This window comes from Drosophila subobscura, chromosome dot (genome assembly GCF_008121235.1).
Source record: "Drosophila subobscura isolate 14011-0131.10 chromosome dot, UCBerk_Dsub_1.0, whole genome shotgun sequence".
Lineage (NCBI taxonomy): Eukaryota > Metazoa > Arthropoda > Insecta > Diptera > Drosophilidae > Drosophila > Drosophila subobscura.
Genome location: NC_048535.1, coordinates 462,096 through 487,041, shown reverse-complemented (window position 1 = coordinate 487,041; position 24,946 = coordinate 462,096). Strand labels below are relative to the sequence as shown.

General features: G+C 39.2%; 1 protein-coding gene across 15 annotated transcripts in view; it reads right to left on the bottom strand.

Moving 5' to 3' along the window:
• LOC117902979 overlaps positions 1 to 22,493 on the bottom strand; it is a 40,461-nt gene extending 17,968 nt beyond the window's left edge. For 4 of the 15 annotated variants that reach the window (XR_004649456.1, XR_004649457.1, XM_034814659.1 and 1 more), the window contains exons 1-2: positions 6,922 to 7,900; positions 580 to 6,865 (exon numbers count right to left, since the gene is read on the bottom strand). Coding sequence is in view for 13 of the 15 variants with exons in the window: in XM_034814659.1 (XP_034670550.1) it covers positions 580 to 6,834 (6,255 nt within the window). In the remaining 2 variants the exon portion in view is untranslated. Of the gene's footprint in view, positions 1 to 579; positions 6,866 to 6,921; positions 7,901 to 15,354; positions 20,782 to 20,834; positions 20,969 to 22,330 lie in introns of those variants that run through there. The other 11 variants (XM_034814650.1, XM_034814651.1, XM_034814652.1 and 8 more) reach the window with 6 other exon arrangements.
• Positions 22,494 to 24,946: the final 2,453 nt, after the last annotated feature.

Here is a 24,946-nt window from a genome sequence, read left to right as displayed (position 1 = left end):
TGGGAGATATAACATTCATAAGCAAAGATTCTGACTCCGTACAGCACTGCAAATTAATTTCATCAGTCTGGCTATAATAGATACATTTGGATGTATGTATATACAAATGGTCCTTCCCCACGGAATCGCATTTTCAGTTTTCTCTTATCTAGAAAATTATGAATACAAGATATTTTCGTTTTTTGTGGGGGCGGGGCGAAATTTTGAAAAATTTGGTGGCTTTTATAGCTTTTATAGTCTCTGATATCCAGGGGCTCATCAAGACGGACAGACAGACATGGCTATATCGATGCGGCTCTTGATACTAATCAAGAGTATATGCACATATGTATATGTACATATATTTCTTCTGTGCGTTACATACATACATCCACTTTCGACCACAAACAAAATATTCCTATTTACTCTTCGAGTACCGGGTATAAAAAATGAAAAAGGCATATTTAAATATGTATGTATATTTCGATTGAAATAACATTTTCAAATGATAATTTGAAATTCACCTATTTAAAGCATTGCAATTCGAGGACATCATTTGAGATTTTTACAATGTAAATATGTATATACGATTAGCTTTACCTTCTCCCTGTCTTTGGCCATTTCTTCTTCTTTAATTTTGTCCTGATTATTTTTCTCCTCAATCTTACGCTCCTTAAGAGTTTTAAGCAGCTTCCACTTACTGCTGCCAAGACCCGCCGTGGCGCCATTACTACCTACCGCCTGGGATCCCTCGACAATTGATTCTTGACTTATTGGCTTCAATGGACGCAGTTGAGATGAAAATGATCCCCGAGCACTCTGAGGAGATGATGTCTGTTTGTTGCATTGATAATTTGATTGATCTAGAACGGATGCAGACGCTGGAACGGTATTGAACGTGTCCACCGACTGTTGGTTTCCAGTTGGTAAGACCCCGGGATTAGACACACCACAGCTTCTGTTTGGACACCCTTCTTCCAGGCTCAAATCCTTTTCCATATCATCACTCATCTCTGCTGGCGTATCGGGTCCTGATGTCGCGCTAGAGTCCGATGATTCTTGAAACATTTCTACGGAAATACCTTTGTCTTGTTCTGATCCCGATGCTGCGTCACTGATAAAACGTTGGTTCTGCTCGTTCTCGTTTTCTGAAGCACAGGAAGAACTTGAGCTGGCAATATGATCGGTAACCATGGGCTTATTTGTTTTTTGGACACGTTTCCGCTTCCTGTATCGCTTCGATTGCTGTTTTTTCCCCGTGTCTTGGGGCAATGTTGCCAGTAGGCCTTCCCCTTCCCGAGCAGCCACCTCAGTTTCATCATGAGATTCCACATCAGATATTTCCTGCTGAAAATCGCCATTGACATCCTGCCATGCGCTATGCATGTCACAGACAACTTCAAACCTGTCCCGTGATGGTTTTGACCTTGTTAATGCTTCCACTGTGTCGGCTGGTCTAATCAAGCTACTGCCATAAATTATTTCTGGTTCTAGTTTAACTGTGTTCTTGAGCTCATTCAATACTTTGGACATCTGCAGCTTTACACTTTTATCCGGTGAATAAACATGGGCCTCCTCCGATTCTGCAAAGTCAACGTTTGTTCCAGGAGCATCGGTATGCAGCAGCTGTCCAATCTGCGAGAACAACACTTGATTGTCCGCACTTTGTTCGCTAGTTATGTTGTCAGCATGCGACGTTCGTTGATGCTCCAGTTCCTCGAGCTGGCGAAGCTCATAGCAAAAGTATTCATCATCTGTGTCGATGCTATCTTCGGTGCTTTGGCGACGAGAAGACGAGAGTGTGCGACCGGAATGCTGACTACGACAGTCGTCATCTTCTCTTGATCCATATCCTAGATTACTTGGAATGTCCAAGGATTGCTGTGCAACCCATATTCCCGCACCTCGGCTGTTTGTCACCGTAGTGGCAGTAGTTTTGGTTGGTGAGTGCTCTTTAGAATCTAGTGTAGTTGTAGCTGCGAGTGTTCCCGACATTTTCGGTGTTGGGACATTGGATTCAGTGTTATTCCACATCTCGATAAAGGGAGGAGAAACGTCGTAGCTCTTATCATCAATAGAGACTGAGCTTACTTTTTGAATGTTCGCCTGTGACTGGAAACTCGCATTTTCTTCTGCTGACGTGCATGTTGGCATCTCACTGGTTTCCAAGAGAATCTCAGGCATCTTTTTAAACATGTCAGCACTATTGCACATTTTGTCACGTTCCAAAAGCTCAGACGACGTGCATGGAATGAGAACAGCATCCGTTTGGGTAAGCTGTAACTTTTTGAGGTCCCCAACGACAGCGAATAAATTCGGACAATCCATTTCAATTGCAGGGCCACCATCATAGGCGCCAGAGTGTTGGGTCAGTTTACAAATATCAATGTCATCATCTTTATGGCATTCCTCCGTTTGATTTGTTCTCCGTTTAACGGCCCCAATTCCGGCAGATATATCTTGTTGATTTATTTGGCGCTCGTATAAAGAACAATCCTCGTTATCCGATGAAGTAAAGCCTGGAAGATCTAGTTCGGTATCGGACATATTCGAGCCGCGGCGCAGGACACTGCTGTTCCGTTTATAGTTCTTTGCTTTTTGCATTAAATGGTTCATCTTAGAAGAAAATGAGCGCTTCTTCGGTGGTCCAGTATCAGTACTAGCGTGAGCTGCACCTCCAGCTGAGTCGGAGTCTGACAGACGTCGTACAGAGTGCGGAGCCGTAGTTTTTTGTATGAGACGTATCGGTAGCTTCTGTAAACGTTTGGATAGCTGTCCGGGACTTCCGTTTCCATTAGGGCGCTTATACGAAATTAACGGATACGAGCCTGCCTGGCCACGAGCTTGTCTTTGATTGCCTTGACTTTTAACATCACCGGGTAATGACTGTGATCGATTGTACTTAGCTGAGCGCTTTAACTTTAGATTTTCTGGCAATAAAGTACTCAATTTCTTCCATACCTTCGGTGACTTTATGGTGGTAGGTGGGACTGGGACCGACATTTCCATACACTCAAGCCTTTTTGCACCGTTAAAGTGAATCTGAGCTGCAGGACCTGGATCTAAAACTGGAACTGATGAAGGTTGCAGCATGGGAATCAGGGTAAAATTTGAATTGGTAGCTCTATTTTGAATCATATATTGTGATTGATTTTGCTGCTGATGTCCCAAGTAGTCCAAATTGTTACTGCTGTTATAGTCGGTTATATTGTTTGAAGATGGATAGTACACAAGTCTATCGGTCAAATGTGGTTTGCGGCATTGTTCTTTGATTTCCACATGATCAGTATCATTTTTTTTCAAACAATACTTTGATTCATTCTCATTTAGTCCGCTGCCTATTCCGGAATGCGTTCTTGGATTCTTTCTGAGCGATGGCTTAGGCGTTGTACTCGGAGTTTGGTTAGTTAAAAGGTCCGGCATACGGTCTTTGTTAAGTAATTGTTGCGTTGTAACATCCTCCTGATCCCGTAGATTTTGTTGTTGGTCCCATTCTAACATTTCATCAACAGTGGAAAATTTACTGATTTGTCTGGCAGCCTCATTGACATCGAATATTGATTGGTTTTCATATGCAGAGCAAATTGGAATATTTTTTGAAAGCTCGTGAATATAGTTCAGGTTCTCCTCCGAAAATGTATAACCACATTGTTTTGGGCTTAGATTTTCAGCATCAGTGCCATTGAAATTGGAATCTGAGCCTGAGGCCATTGCAGGATATGCTAGCTGGAAAGTTGCCGTGCTTCTATCATTAATATTGTTAGCAAACAGATTACAGTTCTGTATGCCAACGGTTACCGGGGAATTCGGTGACCAGCCGCTCATCGAAGACAGCCCTGAATCAGATTTAGCCTGTTTCTGTTGATCGGCTTCAACTTGTCCGCGAGACGAGCATTCTGCCACCGATGCCTCCATTCCCAGATTGTCGTTCGGCGCAGGCGGTGGAGGACTGGGACTGGATCGACTTTGATCCATCATTAATATATCGGTAAACTCATTTGTAACCTTATGTTTTTCTGGATTTTGCAGATGAAGTAGGAACAGCATGCTATTGTGACGTTCCAGGCTTTTCTTTAAGGACTGAATATACTCATCCTGATTGTAAATATTCCTCGATGAATTGGACAAATTTTCATTTTTGCCATAAACAACACTTAGATCCAAGTTGCTGTTAAGCTGAAAAGTATTATCCATCTGGGCATGGGAATGGGAATGGGCCTGGCCATGAGTTTGGGCCTTGTCCACTTCTGCTCCATGACTCTGTACAATGCTATCAATTTTTTTCTTGCGGTTTATTTCAATCTCTTGTGTCTCCAGTAGCTTAAGTTGTTCGTCCAGGTCAGAATTGTTCCGGAGTAGCTGTGCACTAATATTGCCCACATTTAGTTTTGCTGTGAGGTCTTGAATGGAGGATGTTGGACTTAACTTTGATATAGACTTGGATTTGTTTTCTACCTTGCCCTTGTCCTTGTCATCGTCCACTGAATTGCCAACTAGTTTTTTGAGTGTGTCAATATTTTTATTAAACTTTTTCATTACAAGAATAAACTTTTTATCGGCATCTGTGATGCGCAGGCGTCGTATCTCCTCAGCCAAGGTGACAGGGTTGAGTAACAGTAGGGTCAACTTCTTGTCGACATGGTTAAGTCTTTGAAAAAAAGTCTCCTCTGCCCGAATGGTCTGCCGTATATGACCGATTTGAGAAGCACTTAGTGACTGCAGATCTGAAATTTTATTGATTTCCCCTATCAGAGTCTCAGTTATGCCGTCTAATATAGATATGTTGTCCTCGTAGAAGTAGCCAAAGCTATTTGCCTTTGTTGTACTCGTTTCTGCTTCAGTCATACCCGAATCTTTCAATGCACTGCTGTTCTCGAATTTGTTCGAGACGGTGGTATGGAAACTTCTTGCCGATTGTGACTGCGCAAGAATGCATTTCAGATTATTTATCATTTCCATTTCATTCTTTTGGTGCTTCTTTTTTTTTCTGTGCTTCCTTGAATCTCTGTTAATGTGAATGGTCGCTGGAGGACTGGAATCAGTTGACGCTTCCTTTATTGTGGCATTAAAGATGCCACTGATGCCTGTGCCATCATCCTCCTTGCCCTTATTGATCATCATCAAGGAAGACGTTGAGTGCTCGTGAGCCTCTGAATGCTGTAATAATGAATCAACCTTGGAAATTTCCGAGCTCAAGTCATTATCACGATATGCTTCATTGAGTGTTTTATAAAAAGTTTCGTTCATTTCATTATTATTTGTTAACAGAAGCTGTGTTCCTCCAGTGTCCTCAATAGGCACGACTTGGTCTCCCCCTTCTCCCGTTTTAGAGGCTGCCAACCGAAAAAACGTAACTTCCTCGATAAGGTCGTCAAGTTCATTAGAGACATAGCTGGGATGTCCGATTGGTTCCCCTTCCTGAACTCTTTGGCTGTATGAATGGGTCATTTGGCTATGGTTCTGGTTTTGACTTTGGGGCCTCTCCGTATTCACTATTTGTGGTAAGTTAGGAAAGCTGTTAGGCGTGGATAGAACTGATGATGCTGAGGCCGATGCAACCTCAGTTAAAACCCGTTGTCCGTTCAGAAATTCTTGTAGTAATTCAGCACGTGCGTTGTTAGCCAGAGTCTGCTGTTGCTCATAAATTATTAGATCAGAATCAGAATAAAGTTTCTTTCGTGGCTTTGTACGGTGGATGTCAACATCAGATAGCCAAACGTTTGCGGCTCTGTCGCTTTTCACGAAATTGATTCCCATTCGTTTGATATCCAGATTGTTGTCATCTAAAGTTCCACTGTCGTAGTTAAGAAAAAGATCATCTTGATTGTGTTCCAATACACAAGCTGCATTTATAAATATATCGGAGTCCCGATGTCCCATCAAAGTTGTGGGACCAATGTCATCCAAGCTGATATTTTTTTCATAGTTCTGATCAGACGTCGGCACGCTCATTTCCATGTCAATATTGACATTTTCGTCCATTTCCAGTGGCAGTGAGAGCAATTGCTCATCTGCAAGAAATTTGGTTTTCTGGCTTTCCATGTCCTCCTGCTGCTGAAGTTGTTGCTGCTTTGCTGCTCTGATTAGACCCATCAAATTACTAACAACGGACTGATGTTCCACTGATATGTTCTCAAGCTTCTCCAAGCGAACCCAAATTTTTCCATACTCCGTGGACAGCAAATCCAATGCCCTCCAGGCGAACTTCAACTCTGTTTCAAGCAAACTAATCCGGGTTGCAATTTTGTCCATATAATCGGAAATTATATAATCGGAGTGTTGCTGAGAATTGTATATCTGACACAGCTGCTGCTCGCTCCTTACTGACAGCATGCTGCCATTAGTGGGGTAAGAGTGAGATTGAGATGCCACCAGGCTGCACTGTGCCTGCAATTGTGGTTGAGCGGGAGTGGAAGTGGGAGCACTGCCCAAAATTAGATGATGCTGACGATACATTGACATTTGATCTACCTTTTGCAGAAGCTGGCTCTGGCTCTCCTGTGCCGGAGATTGAGACTGCGAGTGGGACTGGGAATGAACACGTGATTGGGATTGTGTCTGGTGCGACTTCGCATATTTCGCGAATTGCTGATTCTGGTCTCTCAGTTGTTGTTTTATCTGGAACTGACTCTTTAAAGCATTTTCTGCTACAATGTGCTGAAGCTTTTCAATGGCAATTTCAGATATCGGATCAGGTGCAGCCACCTGATGTTGGTACTGACTAAACTGGTCGGGGACCCCAGAATAATGTTCAGGTAATGGCGCCAGCGTATGAGCTGCATTCATCGTATTGGTCCGAGATGCGAATTGAATATTTGACGAAGGCGTTTTGGATTCTTTTGGATTCAAAGACATAATGGAAACGGAGCTGGTATGCAAATTTCACCTAAATTATTATAACTTTAAAAGTCTTCGATCTAGGATATATTATTTCATACATACGTTGAGTCCAGAATTTAAAGTGATTTAGCTGAAAGCCTAGCTCTATATGCAGATCGACAGTAACTTTGAAAGTAATTCGTTTGGTAAATAGATATGTACATGCATTCACACATAACATCTGTATGTACATATGTATGTATGGACATTTATAAATCCTAATAATGTAGATATTCGCCCGGATTAAATGTATTGTATTGTAAATCACCTTTATATGTCAGTTATCAATTTTAACACAAATATGGGACAGTACAGTATATGTAAGTAGAGCTAATTTCAATAATTAATAAGAAGTACCGAAATTATAGTTCGAGTTGTTCACACGACTATTATTGTTGCTTGTCACACGATAGGGATGGGAAGACTAAACAAAAAGTTCTCTCCCTTTAGATGGGCAATTAAAAGCTTTTCTAAAAGAACCACTGCACAGAAGGATTTACACTACTATTGTTTTTGTGAGCGTAAGCAAAAATCAGCACTCAACAACAATGATTTGTATTTTCAAAACTAATTTTATGAATAATGAGTGCCTAACAGTAGTGCCATACACTATTTTTTTTTTATGTTCAGCGGAAAAAAATAAGTCTGTGTACTTTTGTCGCGTCTTGGATGTGATGCACATATGTACATACATATGTACATACATAAATATGTAAGTATCTGACTCAAATCATATTTTGCACAAAATTCTGTATACGCATATCTTTTCTGTTGCCGTTGCCTTTGTGGCTAGTTGTATCGTATCCTATTGTTGCATGTCAGTTATGTGAAGTTGGTTGCCAGCGAATATCTTTGATTATACGAATTAAACTCCGATTTTTATGCCATTTCTCCTAGCACACACTTTAGAAAGGGAAAAAGCAAAACTGCGCACAAATTTGTGTGTTCCGCTGCGAATTGAAAAGCGTTGAAATGTGTACTACGACTTTGTAAACTCTTCTAAGTTGGGCATTTCAGTTCACCTTATCGATGGAGTTGCTGTTACTAACTAAGCTTGTATGCGAGTACAGGCACATAAATATACGCCATTGCAAGTGTGTGTGAAACACCCTTAGAACTTTTGTTTTTAGTACATATGAGAAAGGCAAAATGTCAAAATACTTGTGTATACAGGCGAAGGCACACATGCTCAGAGAGCGAGACTGACAGTAACCGCGAGAGAATGAGTATCAGGTAGAAGTCTACTGCGCATGACAGATTCATCACCATTTTTGACTAGACTAGTCGGTTAGTATTTGCGTTTCCTTTCCCAACATAATCTTGTCTAGGCTAAGATAAGCGTGAAAATACTTTCAGCTTGACAGCGTCCACTTTCATTAATTTAATTATAGCTAATGTGTGATTTTAGGCCTGCTTTTCAATTGATAGTACTGTGTACTGTTCGGAAAATCTCCAGCTTGGTCAGAAATGTTTTCAATAGTTTGCAATATGTACATACAGTTGTGTTCAATGAAATAGTAGTGCCGTGCCACACAATTTTCTCAACTATTTTTGAGACCCTTCCAGTCTTTCGAATTGAACAAGTGATACCTTTTTGGAAAGCCTGAAAAGTACACATTAGAACCCAGAAAGAATCCTGGAACATTTGCATTCCATCTTCTTGTTTTACATGACTTAAGAAAAATACCTATACAAAATGCTGTTCAATAAAATAGTAGTGTTTTTTTAGAAAATTTAAAAAAACAACGAAACTGGAATTAGTGCATATGTTTCATGTTCTATATGTTTCTTGAGGTTTAATATGTAGTTTTTAATCAAATTTGTTTTCACTATGGCCTTACGCCCACCTGTCATGTGTAAATAAGGTACTGCCCAAGCTTAAATAAGATCTGAGACTATAATTCTTAAACACCTTGGCAAAACTGTGCTCTGGTTGACGGATTTGTAATAGTAATAACACATTTCACATTTTACAATAAGATTTCGTTGGGATTTTGGTCTAGAGACTGAGCAAGACATGGAAAGTGTCGACCTCTTCGGATAAAATTCCATTCCTAGCGAGCTTTCTTGCGTGTTTCAGATCATTATCTTGATGACAGATCCTTTTGATAGGCATTTTTCAATAGTAATATTACTGTATTGTATTAAAAAGTATGTTGGCACACACCACTTTATGAAATACGTCAGTATAAGGCTAGGAAGTAAGAGTTTATATGGGCTGTAGCCCATAAGGGTCAACCCAACATGCCCAATGTTGTTTTTTTCAAGAATTTGGGCAGTTATCAGATATCTGTGAACACCAAACATATTCTTTTGAGTCTTTCTTACCATATAAAACAACTTTACACTCATCTGTCAAAAGTATTTTTCGGACTGTGACACGGCCCAGTCCACATGCCTCATGTCCTCATTTTTCAAATCATGAGTCGTGTACCCATGTGCTTTTATTCTCAAACGCGTAGCTTCCGGGGACCTCTTGCAACTAAATAATGTGTAATCAGTCGTGTATTAACTATCAAAACACTTTCAGAGCGATATAAAATTGTTTTCATAACTTTTGAGGATATTGAAGACCTTGGTCTTGCCTTCAACCATCTTCGACCTTCTACTAAAAGACAATTTTTTTCGCATAAAAAATCATTTTTCAGGGTGCTTCTCTTAGGTTAAACTATTTAGTATAACAGTAAAAGCACATTCAAATTAGTTTTGAATTTCATTATACCTCCTGATTTTAGTTTTTAGTCGAATTCTAAAGTCTCCCATATTGGACCGTTCATTGATTACTTCTACGCTCCAAAAACAAAAGTACCGCTATATTCAAACATTTCTTTCATCAAAATATTCAATATATAAACTAAGCTTACTAATGGTAACTTTTTTGAATTGATTTAATTTGTTTTTTAATTTTTTTTTAATACTTGCACCCAGCACTACTATTTTTTTGAACAGCAGTTTTCATGGGTATTTTTCTAAAGTCATGTAAAACAAGAAGATGGAATGCAAATGTTCCAGGATTCTTTCTGGGTTCTAATGTGTACTTTTCAGGCTTTCCAAAAAGGTATCACTTGTTCAATTCGAAAGACTGGAAGGGTCTCAAAAATAGTTGAGAAAATTGTGTGGCACGGCACTACTATTTCATTGAACACAACTGTACATATGTATGTGTGAATGTTGTTCGAAAAATGTTTGCAATGTAGATATGTATGTACTTACATACGCAAAAATCCTTCTGATTCACCACTTGAGACATACATATGTACATATGTAAATATGTTTTCCAGCATACTCAGCCAGTAAGGCAGCAAAATTGCATCTGAAAGGTTAGCAAAAGATGGTTGTGTTTCCAGCTAAAGACGAGTTCTGAACAGAAATTTCTCTCGCTCTCACTGCATGCTTTTCCCATAAGGCTATACTGCATGCTTCTTTCATAAGGCTACATCTGTTTTTTCAGTTATTCAGTTAGCTAAGTATTGTAACATGGGCTAGGCTCTTAGCCTAGGCATAGGAACATTGTAAATACCTCATCTAAATAAGGACGTCGATTCGATTTAGTACGTGTTGACGTAAATATATGTGTAAGCACATACATACATATGTACATATAATAAAAATATTATATATATTTCATGGGTTTTATGTCAGCTGTAACGATTTTATCAAAATTCTAGTTCTGAGTGCTAACAACTACATAGTCCCAACTATTAGATGCACTTACAAAAAACTGGCCAAGCTCTATTTTAAATTTGCAGCATATGTACATACATATGTACATCAGGGCTCGGCACCTATACAATTAACGAGCCGTTTCTGCGTTTGTGTGTGAAAACGCACGCAAAACGGAACATTTCACTATATTGGTATTGGTACGAATCACTGTAATACGCGTGTACGTGAGTGGCAGCGCCGCGGCAGAGCCTTGTCCTATACCCAATAGATAGGTCCGTGCCGATGTACATACACATACAGCTGCGGCGTTTAAAATAGCATAACCATAACCACTCATTTTTTTTCTTTGTGATTTTTTGTTAAAACAATGGTTCTAATGAACGTTTAGAAAACTATTATATCAACTTTGAGGCTTAATTCAACTTAACCGAGAGAAATGGTATGCTTTGAAGGCTTCAGTTGGAAATATTTCGAAAGAAAAGGAATTAAAAAAGGCTCAAAGTCCTGCCAGAAAATGTAACCTTATTATCGCGTCTTTCCTGGGGGATTTATCTCCACAAATCTGGCAGGACCCCTAAATATCAAGCTTTTTCTTTGATTTCGTATTAGAAACATATTCTTTAACTGTTCCTTAAAGATTTTCACCATAGTTCATATCTGGGGACTGAGCAAGAGAAAACATTGTATAAAAGGCACTGTTTTAAAACACCTTAGAGCTTTCTGTCTGGTCTGTTTTGGGTAATTTCCCTGATGAAAATACACAAATCAACGCAATTTTCTATTGCATATAAGGCAGCATTACTGTTTTATTATATAATAACAAAGACATGTTGATTCATCACCGATTCCAGCACGGGTACTTTACCACCTCCATATTACGAAAGGCATGCACATACCATGATTCTTGTCTCAGCATGATTATTAGATATAAATATGTGTCAAGGAATTGTGTTTTTTATTTGGTAGTCGTTTTAAATAAGATCTAAAGTTTTTGCAAAAAAAAAAATTTGGCTCCCTCAGGATCACAGGATCTATTTCTATATACGTATATTTGGGCCAACTTCAGTGCTTTTTCTACCTTGTATTCACTTTTCCCCATGGTTTCTTTGCTAAACTGAATTTTTTCTCAAACTTCGAACACTTAATTTATATTCTTTTAAGCTAGATCTGGCTTTGCTTATCTTTGGAAATTTTTTAAGATCCATTTTAAGCTCTTTGGTCGGCTTAAAAGTACCCCTCATGATCTCAGAAACCAGCATTTTCAACCGAAAACATATTGGAATGAATGGATATTGGGCCAATTCTTTCACGAGTTTCTTGTTCGAATCATTTCGAATCATTTTGCATTACGAATAATTTTAGATGATGAACCTACTATTTATCTCAGATAAGGATAGCTTTCTTCTTTTGGAGTTAAAGTTTTGATCCTTTGGCTTTTTTCTTCCCTAAAGTGTTTTCGACGACCTATAAAAACTAATATTTTGTAACTATATGTTTACAAACGACTTAAATCAACGACTATTATATCAATTAAAAACAAAATAATATTAAAAAAAAAAGCTCGGAAAAATAAAAGTTTTTATGAAATACAAGTTTTGGTGCTATTTTTGTTGCCGTTCAATCTCGCTTCTTTTTCGAAAAATTGTCTAAATTTTTGAGAGCCTCCAAAATTGTAAAAGTAAGTACACTTCTCTCAGATAGGAGACATCTCAACCTACTTTATATTACTGCAAAGTGCAAAAATGTATGTATGTATTGGTTGCAGCTAGAAGATCTATGGTTATATAAATATTAAAATAAAGCTAAATACAAAGGAAACATGGCTAGCATTCACGGGCCCAGGGATCATCTCTGTTAGTAATCTCTAAATTATTTATTTGCATATATGCATATGCAACTTTCCCTGAGCCAATGTGAGAAAAAAATTTTCTTTCTCAGGATATTTCAGACTTGCTCACCAAAATTGTACTTTATTGTAGCTATAAAATATCCCTGAAAGCATATGGATTTATGTCCATACATATATTCACAGAAAAAACGTACATGTGAGGCTTGACTTCGATATTTCAGGAGTATGCTTAACTTGCGGGTACGTTCCGCCACGGATGGACTCATGTTCGTGAGGTTTGAGTAAGCCGAATTCGGAGAATTTTTCTTCTTTCGAGTACATATCATATTGACTGAAATTCGTGCAGCGCGTTTATAGTGAAGCGTAGAACTGTCATTGCGGTATCAGTGTTATTTGTAATATACTCATATGGGTTGCTTTTTCGGTACCATGACATAAAAACGGTGCAACTTCAAAACACCGATGTTTGTGCTAGATTATCAACACAGGCTATGGCTATAGGGCTACGCTACCCTACATTACGAATAAATTACGAAGAGTGCGGGTGACCGTAACAATGTTCACAATGTGTTTGCTTATACCGTTGGAGACAAAAAAATAACTTTACAACGGCATATCGCTATATAAATGTACATACATATGTACAGTGGGGGCAATGGTGAGTACATGTTCACAATAACTGACTTTCGTCGCCCATAACTTCTAAACGCAAACTTAACCAATTTTTTTGTAGACATTAATCACTTTATCCTTAACAAATAGGCAATACCAGAAAAACACAAATGTGAAGCTTTTAAATAGCGAAAAAGAAAAAACTAAAAAAAAGTCGCATGTACTCATTTATGCACTTTTCGTTGTTTTCACTTATTTAATATTTCAAAATTTTCTAATCAACAATATGCCTGTAGATTTGATGTTAAATATTTTTTGTTTATATTCTAGTAATACTTACATCAAATTAAGACATTTCTCATATCAATCGAAGCAGATTTCACGAATTGATTAAATAGTGCCTATGTTGTACCTGAGGCTGAAGAAACAATATCTAGAAATTTTAAATATTATTGTGTAGCTCACTGAAAATGGCTATACGATAGCTAATACTGCTGTAAAACATGGCATTAGTCAATCGGTGGTGATCACAGTGGAAAAGACTCAAAATGTTGTCCCGAAACTGCTAGTCCAAGGACGCCCTTGCTCCCAAAAGCTAGACTTATAATGTCGTAAAATAGGAAAAAAGACTTTCTAAGACCCAAAGATGGCTCTTTTCGCATAATACTATCAATGTTGTTCTAGATGACCAAGTATGGCCATCGTACCACCACCTGAAACATCCTCACACCATTTTACATCTACCGGCACTTTTCACGTGGTATGTAAATAATGGGAAAGCAAACCCGAAAATTTCAAATTAGCATAACAATTTGACCACGGATGATTGAAAACGTGTTATCAGGTCTGATGAGTCCAAATAATCATATGGGTGGCAGTAATGTTAGCGTAAGACCGAAAAAAGGCTTCAAGGACATCATATCAAGCAAACCATGAAACATGCCGGTAGATGTAAAATGGTGTGGGGATGTTTTAAGTGCTGGTACGAACACCATACTTGGCCATCTAGACCAACATTGATAGTATTATGCGAAAAGAGCCATCTTTGGGTCTTAGAAAGTCTTTTTCCTAATTTACGACATTATAAGTCTAGCTTTTGGGAGCAAGGGCGACCTTGGACTAGCAGTTTCGGGACAACAGCAGTATTAGCTATCGTATAGCCATTTTCAGTGAGCTACACAATAATATTTACATTTTCTAGATATTGTTTCACCAGCCTCAGGTACAACATAGGCACTATTTAATCAATTCGTGAAATCTGATTCGATTGATATGAGAAATGTCTTAATTTGATGTAAGTATTACTAGAATATAAACAAAAAATATTTAACATCAAATCTACAGGCATATTGTTGATTAGAAAATTTTGAAATATTAAATAAGTGAAAACAACGAAAAGTGCATAAATGAGTACATGCGACTTTTTTTAGTTTTTTATTTTTCGCTATTTAAAAGCTTCACATTTGTGTTTTTCTGGAATTGCCTATTTGTTAAGTATAAAGTGATTAATGTCTACAAAAAAATTGGTTACGTTTGCATTATGCGTTTAGAAGTTATGGGCGATGAAAGTCAGTTATTGTGAACATGTACTCATCATTGCTCCCCACTGTATGTACATATGTGTGAATCTTAAACATAAACATTTTAGCCTTTGATGTGAATTTTTGAAGGTTTCCCGCACCGAATATTTTTGCCAAATTAATTCTAAGGAAGGCGGCAGCGCAGCGGCAGGGCTTTTCCTCTGCACAATAGATAGGGCCGTGCCGAGCCCTGATTTACATGCATGTCTACGTGTGGTAGACCGATTTCCGGTTCTGACAAATAATCTTCCATTAGTAGAATCGTTTGCATATAAACAGATTTACTTCGTTGGATCGAATTGCTTGTATGTCCAGGTTAATAATAAATGGATGCATATTACTTAGGAGGTCCCCAAAATAATGTATATAAAAGATGGTATAGTCCTCTCTGCAATCTTTCTTAACTTAGCTCGAACTTTTTTTATAGAGATCGGAAAAATATGGTGAGTAAAAGATGAAACACGTCCGCTACTTATGCTATAATATTAATTCTTGCTATCTTGCTAATGCCACAAAACTTCGTTCTTTGTGTGGTCGGAAGTGGGCGGGATGAAATTTTGAAACATACTTGATTCAGAGTAGTCTCTTATAGTCTCTGAGAAACAGGCGCAAAACAAGACGGACGGACAGACGGCTGTTGATGCTGATCAAGACTATACAAATAGACTTTATGAGGTCAGAAACGTTTCCTTCTGTGCTTTACATTATGGTGGGGAGCACTTAATTGAATATTTTAAACATTTACAAGAACTTCTAGGTACTAAATATTTTTGATTAAGTTTTACTTACATTAAGCTGCATGATTATCTTGTTGTAAGCCCAATGCCAGCGTTGCCTAGCTGTTATTTCTGCCTGACGTAGCACTTGCATGTGACCACCAACCACTTCCTCGGTTTCACCCCTCATAAGCGGCTTCTTCTTCAGGGACTTCAGTCTTTTTAAGTCGGCGAGATCGGCGAGTTGATCATTTATATCTTCATCGCCAATGGCACGGTCGGGTGACATCTGATCTTCCGCACAACCAACTATATTTGATTTTGACTCTTGAAGAATGCTGTCCTGCTTTTGAACCGGATGATGTGTTGTCGTCAGTTGCAACGAAATATATTCCGGCTTGAATTTCTCTGTTTTTATCTGATTAATACCCTCTTCGGTGGTGTCTTTTCGAACTCCGACGCAAGCAAGGTCGATTTTATTAGTCTTGCTCCCTTCGACGATACCAATGCTCCCGCTAGAGCTTTCATCTAGATAATTGCCACTGTCTTCTTCACTTTGGTAATGTTCGTAAAGAAAGTCATCGTCCTGTCCTTCGTCAATGAAATCGAGTGATGATTGATTGTTCGATAGTATCATTTTGGTCTGGTTCTGCAGTCTTTTGCTGCCGCTGGTGTTGCTGTTGCTAGTTTGCTGTTGTTGCTCTTGCTGTCTCTGCTGTTCAAGATACTTATATTCATCCTCCTCATTAAAGTAATCCTCCCGATAGTCATAACCACAGTTGACGTGTTCATAATAACCATTCGGCTGACTTGACGGTGTCGTCTGCTGATGACCCATGTAGTAATCACTCTGCTCACTATCAATGCAATAACTCGTTTCTTTGCCTATCGCTATATCCATATCGTCTATATCTGATTCATCATCAAAGATCTCAGTGGGCATTTGTTTTATTAACAGACTCGACTTACCATTGATGGTGGGCAGTTTTTTGCCGGTGGATCCTGCTGGCGGCACCGTCGGCAATATTTTGGACGTATTTGCAGCCATTTGGGATTGGCCGGCGCCGGCTCTACCCATATCTTCACCCTGGCCTTGATTACCATTTGAATAAAAGTTAGGGAATAACTTGTTATCGTCAGGGCTGAAGTCATGCATTTTGATATTACTATTCTCATAATCATCGCCAGTACTTGAGTAATGGCCTGACGATAACTCCTGATTAGTCAGCTGGTTGTTGTAATCGTTATTCACTATTGCATCAAATCTTGCGGAGCCCGTTTCAGTTATCGGCGGTTTGATAGCATGAGGCGTGGACATAGCAGACGCGTCACTGGGACGTGCCGCTGAAGGTGGTACTAATGGTTTTTGTGCTACAGCTGATGCTACCGTAGAGGCGCCTTGATTAACTGCCTGTGTTGCTGATTGCACAGCGGCCGCAGCCTTTCCGAAAATAGATCCAAGCATTCCACTCCCACCACTGCTAGTTATTCCAGAAGATACACTGGTTTTGGTCTGTACCTGAATGGGAGATGATGGGGCAGCAACGGACTCGGTGATTTTCGATTTTGAAGCCAAATAGTGAAATGCTTCGGAAGCTATTCCGGGCTTTGTATTAATAGGAATGTCTTTGTATGACTCATTGCAGCTATAACTTACATCGCTATTACCTTCGACTGATGTTGGGTACGAATAGGGATGTTCCGTGAAGCCATACTCTTCATCATGGTCCAGATATACCACGCTCACCACTTCATCAGTCAAATTGAATTCATCATAGCCTCCCACATAACCATAACCAGAACTTGTATATTGTGTTGAGCTAAGTGCGACGACAGTATTATCGGAAACATGAGACTCATTATTTTGGGTCAGCGTCGCAATTTCGGTCGTGTGCGTGTCTGGCTCCCCAAGTTTATGACTATAAAGATTTTCTTCAAAGATCGTTTCTGTCGTCGTTGTGGTCATTGGTATAGCGGCCGTCACAACTGTCTCCTGTTTTGTTTGCTTGCTAGAGCTGGAGCTGGTGCTAGAGAGCAACCCACCTACACTCGGTACAAGCTTAGATGCTAGGCCAAATCCAAAACCCTTTTTGCTGACTGTGTTAGCCTGTTGTGTTGCTTCCACGGTTGAACTGACACCACTAAATACGCCATCTAGTCCCCCCTTTAGACCTTTGGAAAGCCCACCTAGAACACTCGTTGCCGCAGAGGCAACCACTTTGGCCTTTTGTTGCGTAGGCGTGGGTGACTTTTGGACAGGCTTATAATATCCACCATGACCAGAGTTTAAGCTCTGGTTTGCTTCAATTAGGCAAACGGGATCCACCTTTTCATTGGTCTTGCTTGCAGGAATTTCCCTTTCTTCTTGGATGACCATTAATAAGCTATTTCCTGTCTTGTTTGGCATTTGAGTGGCAGTTGAGCAGATTTCACTCTCTATATGGGATATGGATGCGGTCAGTCCTGTGACATCGACATTGAAACTATCGTAAAAGGTATCATCAAACTCGGTACCCTTTGACACCGATGCTTCCGCTGGTTCGAAGCTATTGATGGGTCGAAATTGAGTGTCTACTGAACATTCTATGGTGCTAGTCGGTGCTACTGTTATTGAATTGTCCCAATCGTCAATTTTTATTAAACCTCCCGATAATACGAAATCTATATTCGACCCCTGACACTCAACAGGAAATCTGCACTCTTTATATGTGTCCAAGTTTGATTCTGTTAATTCAGTCAAATAAGAATGCGATGGAAGCGTGCTTGTGCTCGTAACCGTGGCCGCTTTTATACTTTCAAATTCTGTATTTTCAGTCCAAACAATGGCATCGGTAGCCACTGAAAGATTGGCATCAGTTCCAGTGACACTGACAGGGGAGCTTATGGTACAAATCTCAAGAATGGGCTGCGGCAGTTCGGGTAACTCAAATTTCTTCATATAATCGGTGTAGGATAATATTGGAGCTGTTGATGATGTCGAAGTTAACGTTGATGGAGAAGGTGAAGCCGAATCTGAAGCTTCGCGGCTAGTGATAATTGGCTTTACTGCAGGGCTAGATGCAAAAACAGTTTTTGTGAACACATCGTCAGAGTGACTGTAACTGTTACTCCAACTCGTAGTTGTAAATGTGTCGTGAGAACAATTTTTCGTTGGGGATATTGCTTCGGTTGCATGTTCTTTTAATTTGGTAGTCTCCGTCTGTTTGCTGAATAAATGCGAATATGTGGAAAGGGGTGATGGTGAGTCACTCAAATTTGATTTAGTCGGTACTGGTGGCGTTATAGTCGGGTTATAATCTGCATTCTCAGCATGAGGCTGAGGCGGTTGATAATTGACGAAGCTATTCCTTGCCACTGAAGATGGAATGGGTGCGTCCAATGATGTCCCAGATAAGTAGAATGAATCAGAGAAATCATTTTTTTGTTGATTTTCACTGCCGTATGATGAATTGATTGTTTTAGTGGTGCTGAAAGCAATGGTGATATGATCTAATTCATATTCTTTGGAATAACTATTTGAATCTAATGTATAAGGCTTTAGATATTCAGATATGTCAAAAATGGTTGCTTCGGGCCCGCTAATGTTGGAGGATGTTTCCTTTATAGTCTCAGTTAAAGTCTCTGGGCTTGCCACTGGTTTAATCAATGATGGCTCCAAGTTTAATTTCGTGTAGGAATCCATCGATTCTTTTGCAGGAGTGCTGGCGATTGGCGAATTCTGCATCTGCATGTGAGTAACAGTGCAAGGAAGATCCATTGACGAACAAGGATGGGGTTCTAAAGGTACTGCAGTTAATAAAGGCCATGATTTTAGCACCATATTATTTTCGGACTGTAATACATCTACTTCATTGGGTTCTGTGTCCTTGCTAAGAAAGGTATAATAGGGTAGCGGGGCATGGCTTGTGTGGCTTCGTAAATTTTTGGTTGTAAGCATCGATGAGATTTCCGTTTCAATTTCGGGTGATGCGCGAAAGGCTGATGTTTTATCTATAGAACTTAATGGTAATGATGTCACTGATGCAGGCGCAGTCGACGAATTCAAGTTAGGAAGTAGCTTGGAATGCTTTTTGGCCTGGACTTGGGAAGTTGGCAACTTTGGTAGCTGCTTTGGACGATGATTTTTTTCTGCGCTTGGTACTGAAGATAGTAATAAGGAACCTGTTGTTTCATCTGATGCTAAGTTGGAGGTTGTATACAATGTCGATGATTTGTACTGTGGCGTTGGTAGAAGTTTTGGCAATTTTCTAGTTGTCGTCGATGTCATCGTCATAGCAGTAATGGGAGTACTACTAAGAACTTCACCACTGCAGAACTGTTTGTCTGACCACCATCCTGAAGCTATTGCAGTGGCATTGGTACTGGTACTGGTACTGGTACTCATACTGGTACTGGCGCCTAGTAGAGACTCCGTAGTTGTAGTTCGCTCTTCTGGTTTATTAGAGCTATGAACTGGCACTCTAGTCTCACCAGAAGCTATTACAGACGCAGTTGTCATAGCCATCATCAGAGAAATTTTACGCTGCTGCTGTAATTTATGTTGTGCACTAGTAGTTGTGGTTGGCGGTGTGTCGCTGTACGTTGACAGACTGTCAGCATTATAGTTGCTCTCTTGGTAGTCAGTGTAGTCTAAGGGTAACATAGAGGTGTAAGGCCTTGCCATTTGTCCGAATGCGTCGTAGGTGCTGGTGGCCACCACAGGTGGTGGCATACATAGTTCTCTCATGGTTAGGTCACCTATAGATGGATCTCCTTCGTATGTTGAATCTGTATTTAAATCAAATAAATTTTGACTTAAATTTGAGTGTTGAACTGGCCGTGTTCTTATTCTCGGCAGGACACGCAATGGTGATGCTGGAACCCTATTGTCTCTAAATATTGGTGAATAGCCAGGATATCCATTGAGGCTATTTTCGTAAACATTCTGGCAGGTGCCTAAGCCATGGTCTATTGCACTATCTCTATCATGTGCATTGGGCAAGCAGGTACCATGGTGTCTGCTGTTCTCTCTTTGCGGGTGCATATACGTACCTTCCAGATCCATCTCCATCTCCATTCCAATGGCACCTCGAGCAGACGAGGCACCGTTCGCGGCACCGTTACTACTATCATTTTGATTGGCCGGCAGCAAAGGCAATAATTTAGTTGAGGTACATTTTTGATTTGCATATTCAAATCCATATTCAGCTGTGATAACCGTATTATTTCCATCCCAGTTTTCGGCTCCTCCTTTCACACCTTGTTGGTCATCCTTACCATAGTAAACTACATAATCGTTATTATAGCTGCTATCTAAATGTGTAAGTTCCGTCTCACTGGTCCAAATCCGGTCACTACCATAATTTAGTGGTTGGCTTAGTGGGTTTCCTAGATCACTGTACTCATCGTAGTACTCTGAGTTATCATTTACCCCATAAGGATTATTGCTGTTGTTTGGTTGACGACTGTTTGTTGCCAAGGCATCATTTTTGTCATTATAGAAGTTTTGCGGTACATAATGCTGAAAAAAATCCGATTATAACTTTATTGTTATAGCTCTTAGCTGTACTTTACCGTCATATTTTAAGGTTTTGTAGCTTCCAGAAGAGTGATCTGGTACCGTTTTCCGAAAGTCTATGCACAAAACTGATCCTGTAACTGGGTGGCATTGTAGCGTCGCCCTAACATCAGAAAATTCACATGAATACCTATAAATATAATACGATGGAAATAACTTAATTAAATATCATTCGATACGTGCTCTAATATTCAAGACGGCATGCAAAACGAGTAGGAACGTGAGACGCTTCGTACGCGCACAACTCTTATACCAGGTAATCAGTCAGTATATGTATATGTAATATTCATTGGGAACAATCATATATATATGTAAATTCATATTTATATATTTACATTCATATGTACATATTTATTTAACCTTAGAGTGATACATACATATGTACATACATATGGTTTTTTCGAACTCTAAATTGTTTCTACATTTGTCATCTACATATACATATGTATGTATGTACATCACTTCTCACGATAACACGATCTTTAAGAGCCGTACACTGAACGAAGCAGAATGTGGAATGAGAGAATGTGCAAAATCTAAACAAAGCTGCTGGAAGGGGTGGGAATAGCCAATGCAAATTAATTTCTTCATCCTGGCTATAATAATGATCTGATAGATCTGATCTGATAGATATGGTCATTCCCTACCGAATGGCTTTCTGGGTTTTCTCTTATCTTCAAAATTTTTGATCCAGCAGACTTTCACCCTTCTAGATTTTGAAATACACTTTTAACAGTGGGAGCATACAGAAGTCTAGATGCAAACTTGGTTGCCCTTTTACTCTTCGAGTACCGGGAATAAAAATATTGAATCCATTGGGAACCACATAACCTGGCCGCTTGATTCAGACATACATACATAAATACATATGTATGTACCGGTCAGCTTGGCTTAGATGTCGATTGCCGAAACATTTCCACGATTTGCTTTAATTTATACACTTCAAATATTTATTTAGATGTAAAGTTAGTTAGTCATCATGAATCATTCGAATAGTAATGAAAAATACACTTATAATAACATTTCTTTATGTACATATGTTTTTATGTACCTACATATGGATGCGTATGCATTCCAATTGACAGGCAAATGTACAAATGCATGGAGGTAAATTCACATGTATGCATGCACAACATATGTACATATTTACAAATGCTTTTTGAATATTCCGTACCGTACCACTAGTCTGGAGCTGCATACCCACAGATTTATAGTTGTTTTTGTTATTTTCTGCATTTGTACTTACGTACATATGTATGTATATGTGCATGTATGCACATACATAAGTAGATTTTAGAACATATTGCATGTAAATAGGCCACTTGCTTTCATTTAATGCATTTTGCCGTTTTCAAGTTTTTTTTGTTTATTTTATTTTATTTATTAATTTCAAATGAATTGAAATTGAACCATTTGCAGTTTTGTTTGTCATTGAATTGCGTTTTATTGCACTTTTCATTTGCAATGCATCATTTGAAATTTTTTTAAGCACCTTATTTGAAAAGCATTTGCGCTGCATAGCTTATGCGTTAAGTAATTAATCTTCACACCATTTTTAAATTTATTTTTGTTTAACTTCGTTTTTCTTTGTACAGAGCAAGTGAAAAATGATTATTTTGTATTGTATAATTCGAATTGGGTAAAAAAGTCCGGACATGCGCAAACGAGCAAGAGAATGACAGCAACTGAGAGATTAGATGTCAACGTTATTTGAAGAGAATTTGACAATAGCTGTCACTTCCGAAATGTTGCCACATAACTGATATGCTAACGGAGTAATCGGTACTTGAGCCACCCTAATCCCAAAACCGTTACGAATCATCACTCCCACTACTTTCTAAAAGTTTTTAAAGATACCGGATGTATTGTAAGCGCTTTATATGCCAAACATACATACAGTGGGGAGCAATGATGAGTTCACAATAACTGACTTTCGTCGCCCATAACTTCTAAACGAATGAAAGAAAGCACACCAATTGGTTTTCGTGTATTAATAACTGTATTCTTAGCAAACAGGCAATGAAAACAAAAAGAAATGAAACGCTTTTACAGAGCGAAAAATGACAAGCCAAACAACTTGCATGTACCCAATTTTGCACTTTTCGTTATTTGCACTTATTTTATATTTCTAAATTTTCTAATCAACAATATGCTTACAGATTTGATGATAAATATTTTTTTTTTATATTCTAGTAATACTAACATCAATTTCTTGCATTTATTAAAGAGTGCCTATGCTGTACCTGAAATTGAAGAAACAAAATCTAGAAATTGAAAATATTATTTTTTAGCTTACTGAATGGCTATACGACATCTAAAACTGCTGAAAATCTTGGCCTCGGTGGTGATCAGAGTGGAAAAGATGCGAAATTGTTTTCCCAAATCAGCAAGTCCAATACGCTAATAGACCCAAACGCCTATAATTATAACTTATAATGTAAATTAGGAACAGGATTTTCTAAGACCCAAAGATGGTTCTTTTCGCATAATACTATCCATTTTGTTCTAGATGGCCAAGTCTGGCCATCGCACTATTTAAAACATCCCCAAACCATTTTAAATCTTGAAGCTTGTCCTTGAAGCCTTTTTTCGGGCTTACGCCAACAATACTGCTACCCATTTGATTAAATATCTTTGGATATATTTGGACTCATCAGACCTGATAACACGTTTCCAATCATACGTGGCTAATTCGAAAGTTTCGGGTTTGCTTTACCTTTTTTTTCCGACAACGTGAAACATGCCGGTAGAGGTTTTCGCCCTTTTGCGGGGGCGGAATGGGGCGGGGCTCATTTTTTAAATACACTTGTAACAGTGTGAGCCTACAGAAGTCTGGATGCAAAATTTGGTGGCTCTAGCTTTTATAGTCTCTGAGATCCAGGCGCTCATAAGGACGGACAGACGGACAGACAGACATGGCTCAATCGACTCGGCTATTGATGCTGATCAAGAATATATATACTTTATGGGGTCGGAAACGTTTCCTTCTGTGCGTTACATACAGCCGTTATCCGCACAAATACAATATACCCTATTTTCTCTTCGAGTACCGGGTATAAAAACTAAAAGCGCCATTCCGTAGGGAATGACCATATCTATCAGATCACCAAATCCGATTGGATTATTATTATAGCCACAATGAAGAAATTAATTTGCAGTGGCTAAACCCACCCCGTCCCGCAGCTTATATTTGTTTTTTTCACATTCTCTCATTCACACTCTGCTTCGCGAAGTGTGCGGCCTCTGCCTCTGCCGCGAGTCTGCAGTGTGTGGGTCTAGGGAAGGGGGCGAGCTAAAGGAGCGTGTTTGGTGTGAGAAGTGTTGTAGATGTAGATGACAGATGAAGAAAAAATGTAAAATTTGACAAAACACCGCTAAGGTGCAGATGTAGTACTGAGTGACGGGTATAAAAGCGTCTCACACGTCCCTTCTCGTTTTTTATAGATTTGGAGCCATAACAAAGCTTGATGACACTTTGTTTATATCCGAATTTTTTTACCCGGTACTCGACGAGTGAAAGGGGTGTATTATGACTATATTTAATTTACAGCTACCCCTTACCACCAACATCGGGGTATATTGTTACTTACTATTTCTCTCTCACTTCTGCCGGAGGAAACGAGTTAAATGGGCTGATCGAGTTAATGCAAGCAGATGGCTGAGACAACACGTTTTAAGTAAGTCAGGTGGCTTGCAATTCAAATACATACATACATATGTATGTATGTCATATTTCTTGTGTTACTTATAACCACATTTTTTATACCCGGTACTCGAAGAGTAAATAGGGTATATTTTATTTGTGCGAATAACGGTTGTATGTAACGCACAGAAGGAAACGTTTCCGACCCCATAAAGTATATATATTCTTGATCAGCATCAATAGCCGAGTCGATTGAGCCATGTCTGTCTGTCCGTCCGTCCGTCTGTATTGTTTGTCGGCTAGTTCTCAGAGACTATAAGAGCTAGAGCCACCAAATTTTGGCTCCAGACTGCTGTATGTTCACACTGAAACCAGTGTATTTCAAAAATTAGCCCCGCCCCCGCAAAAGGGCGAAAACCTCCCAAAAACCTTCAAAACAATTTTGAAGATAAAAGAGAACTTAAA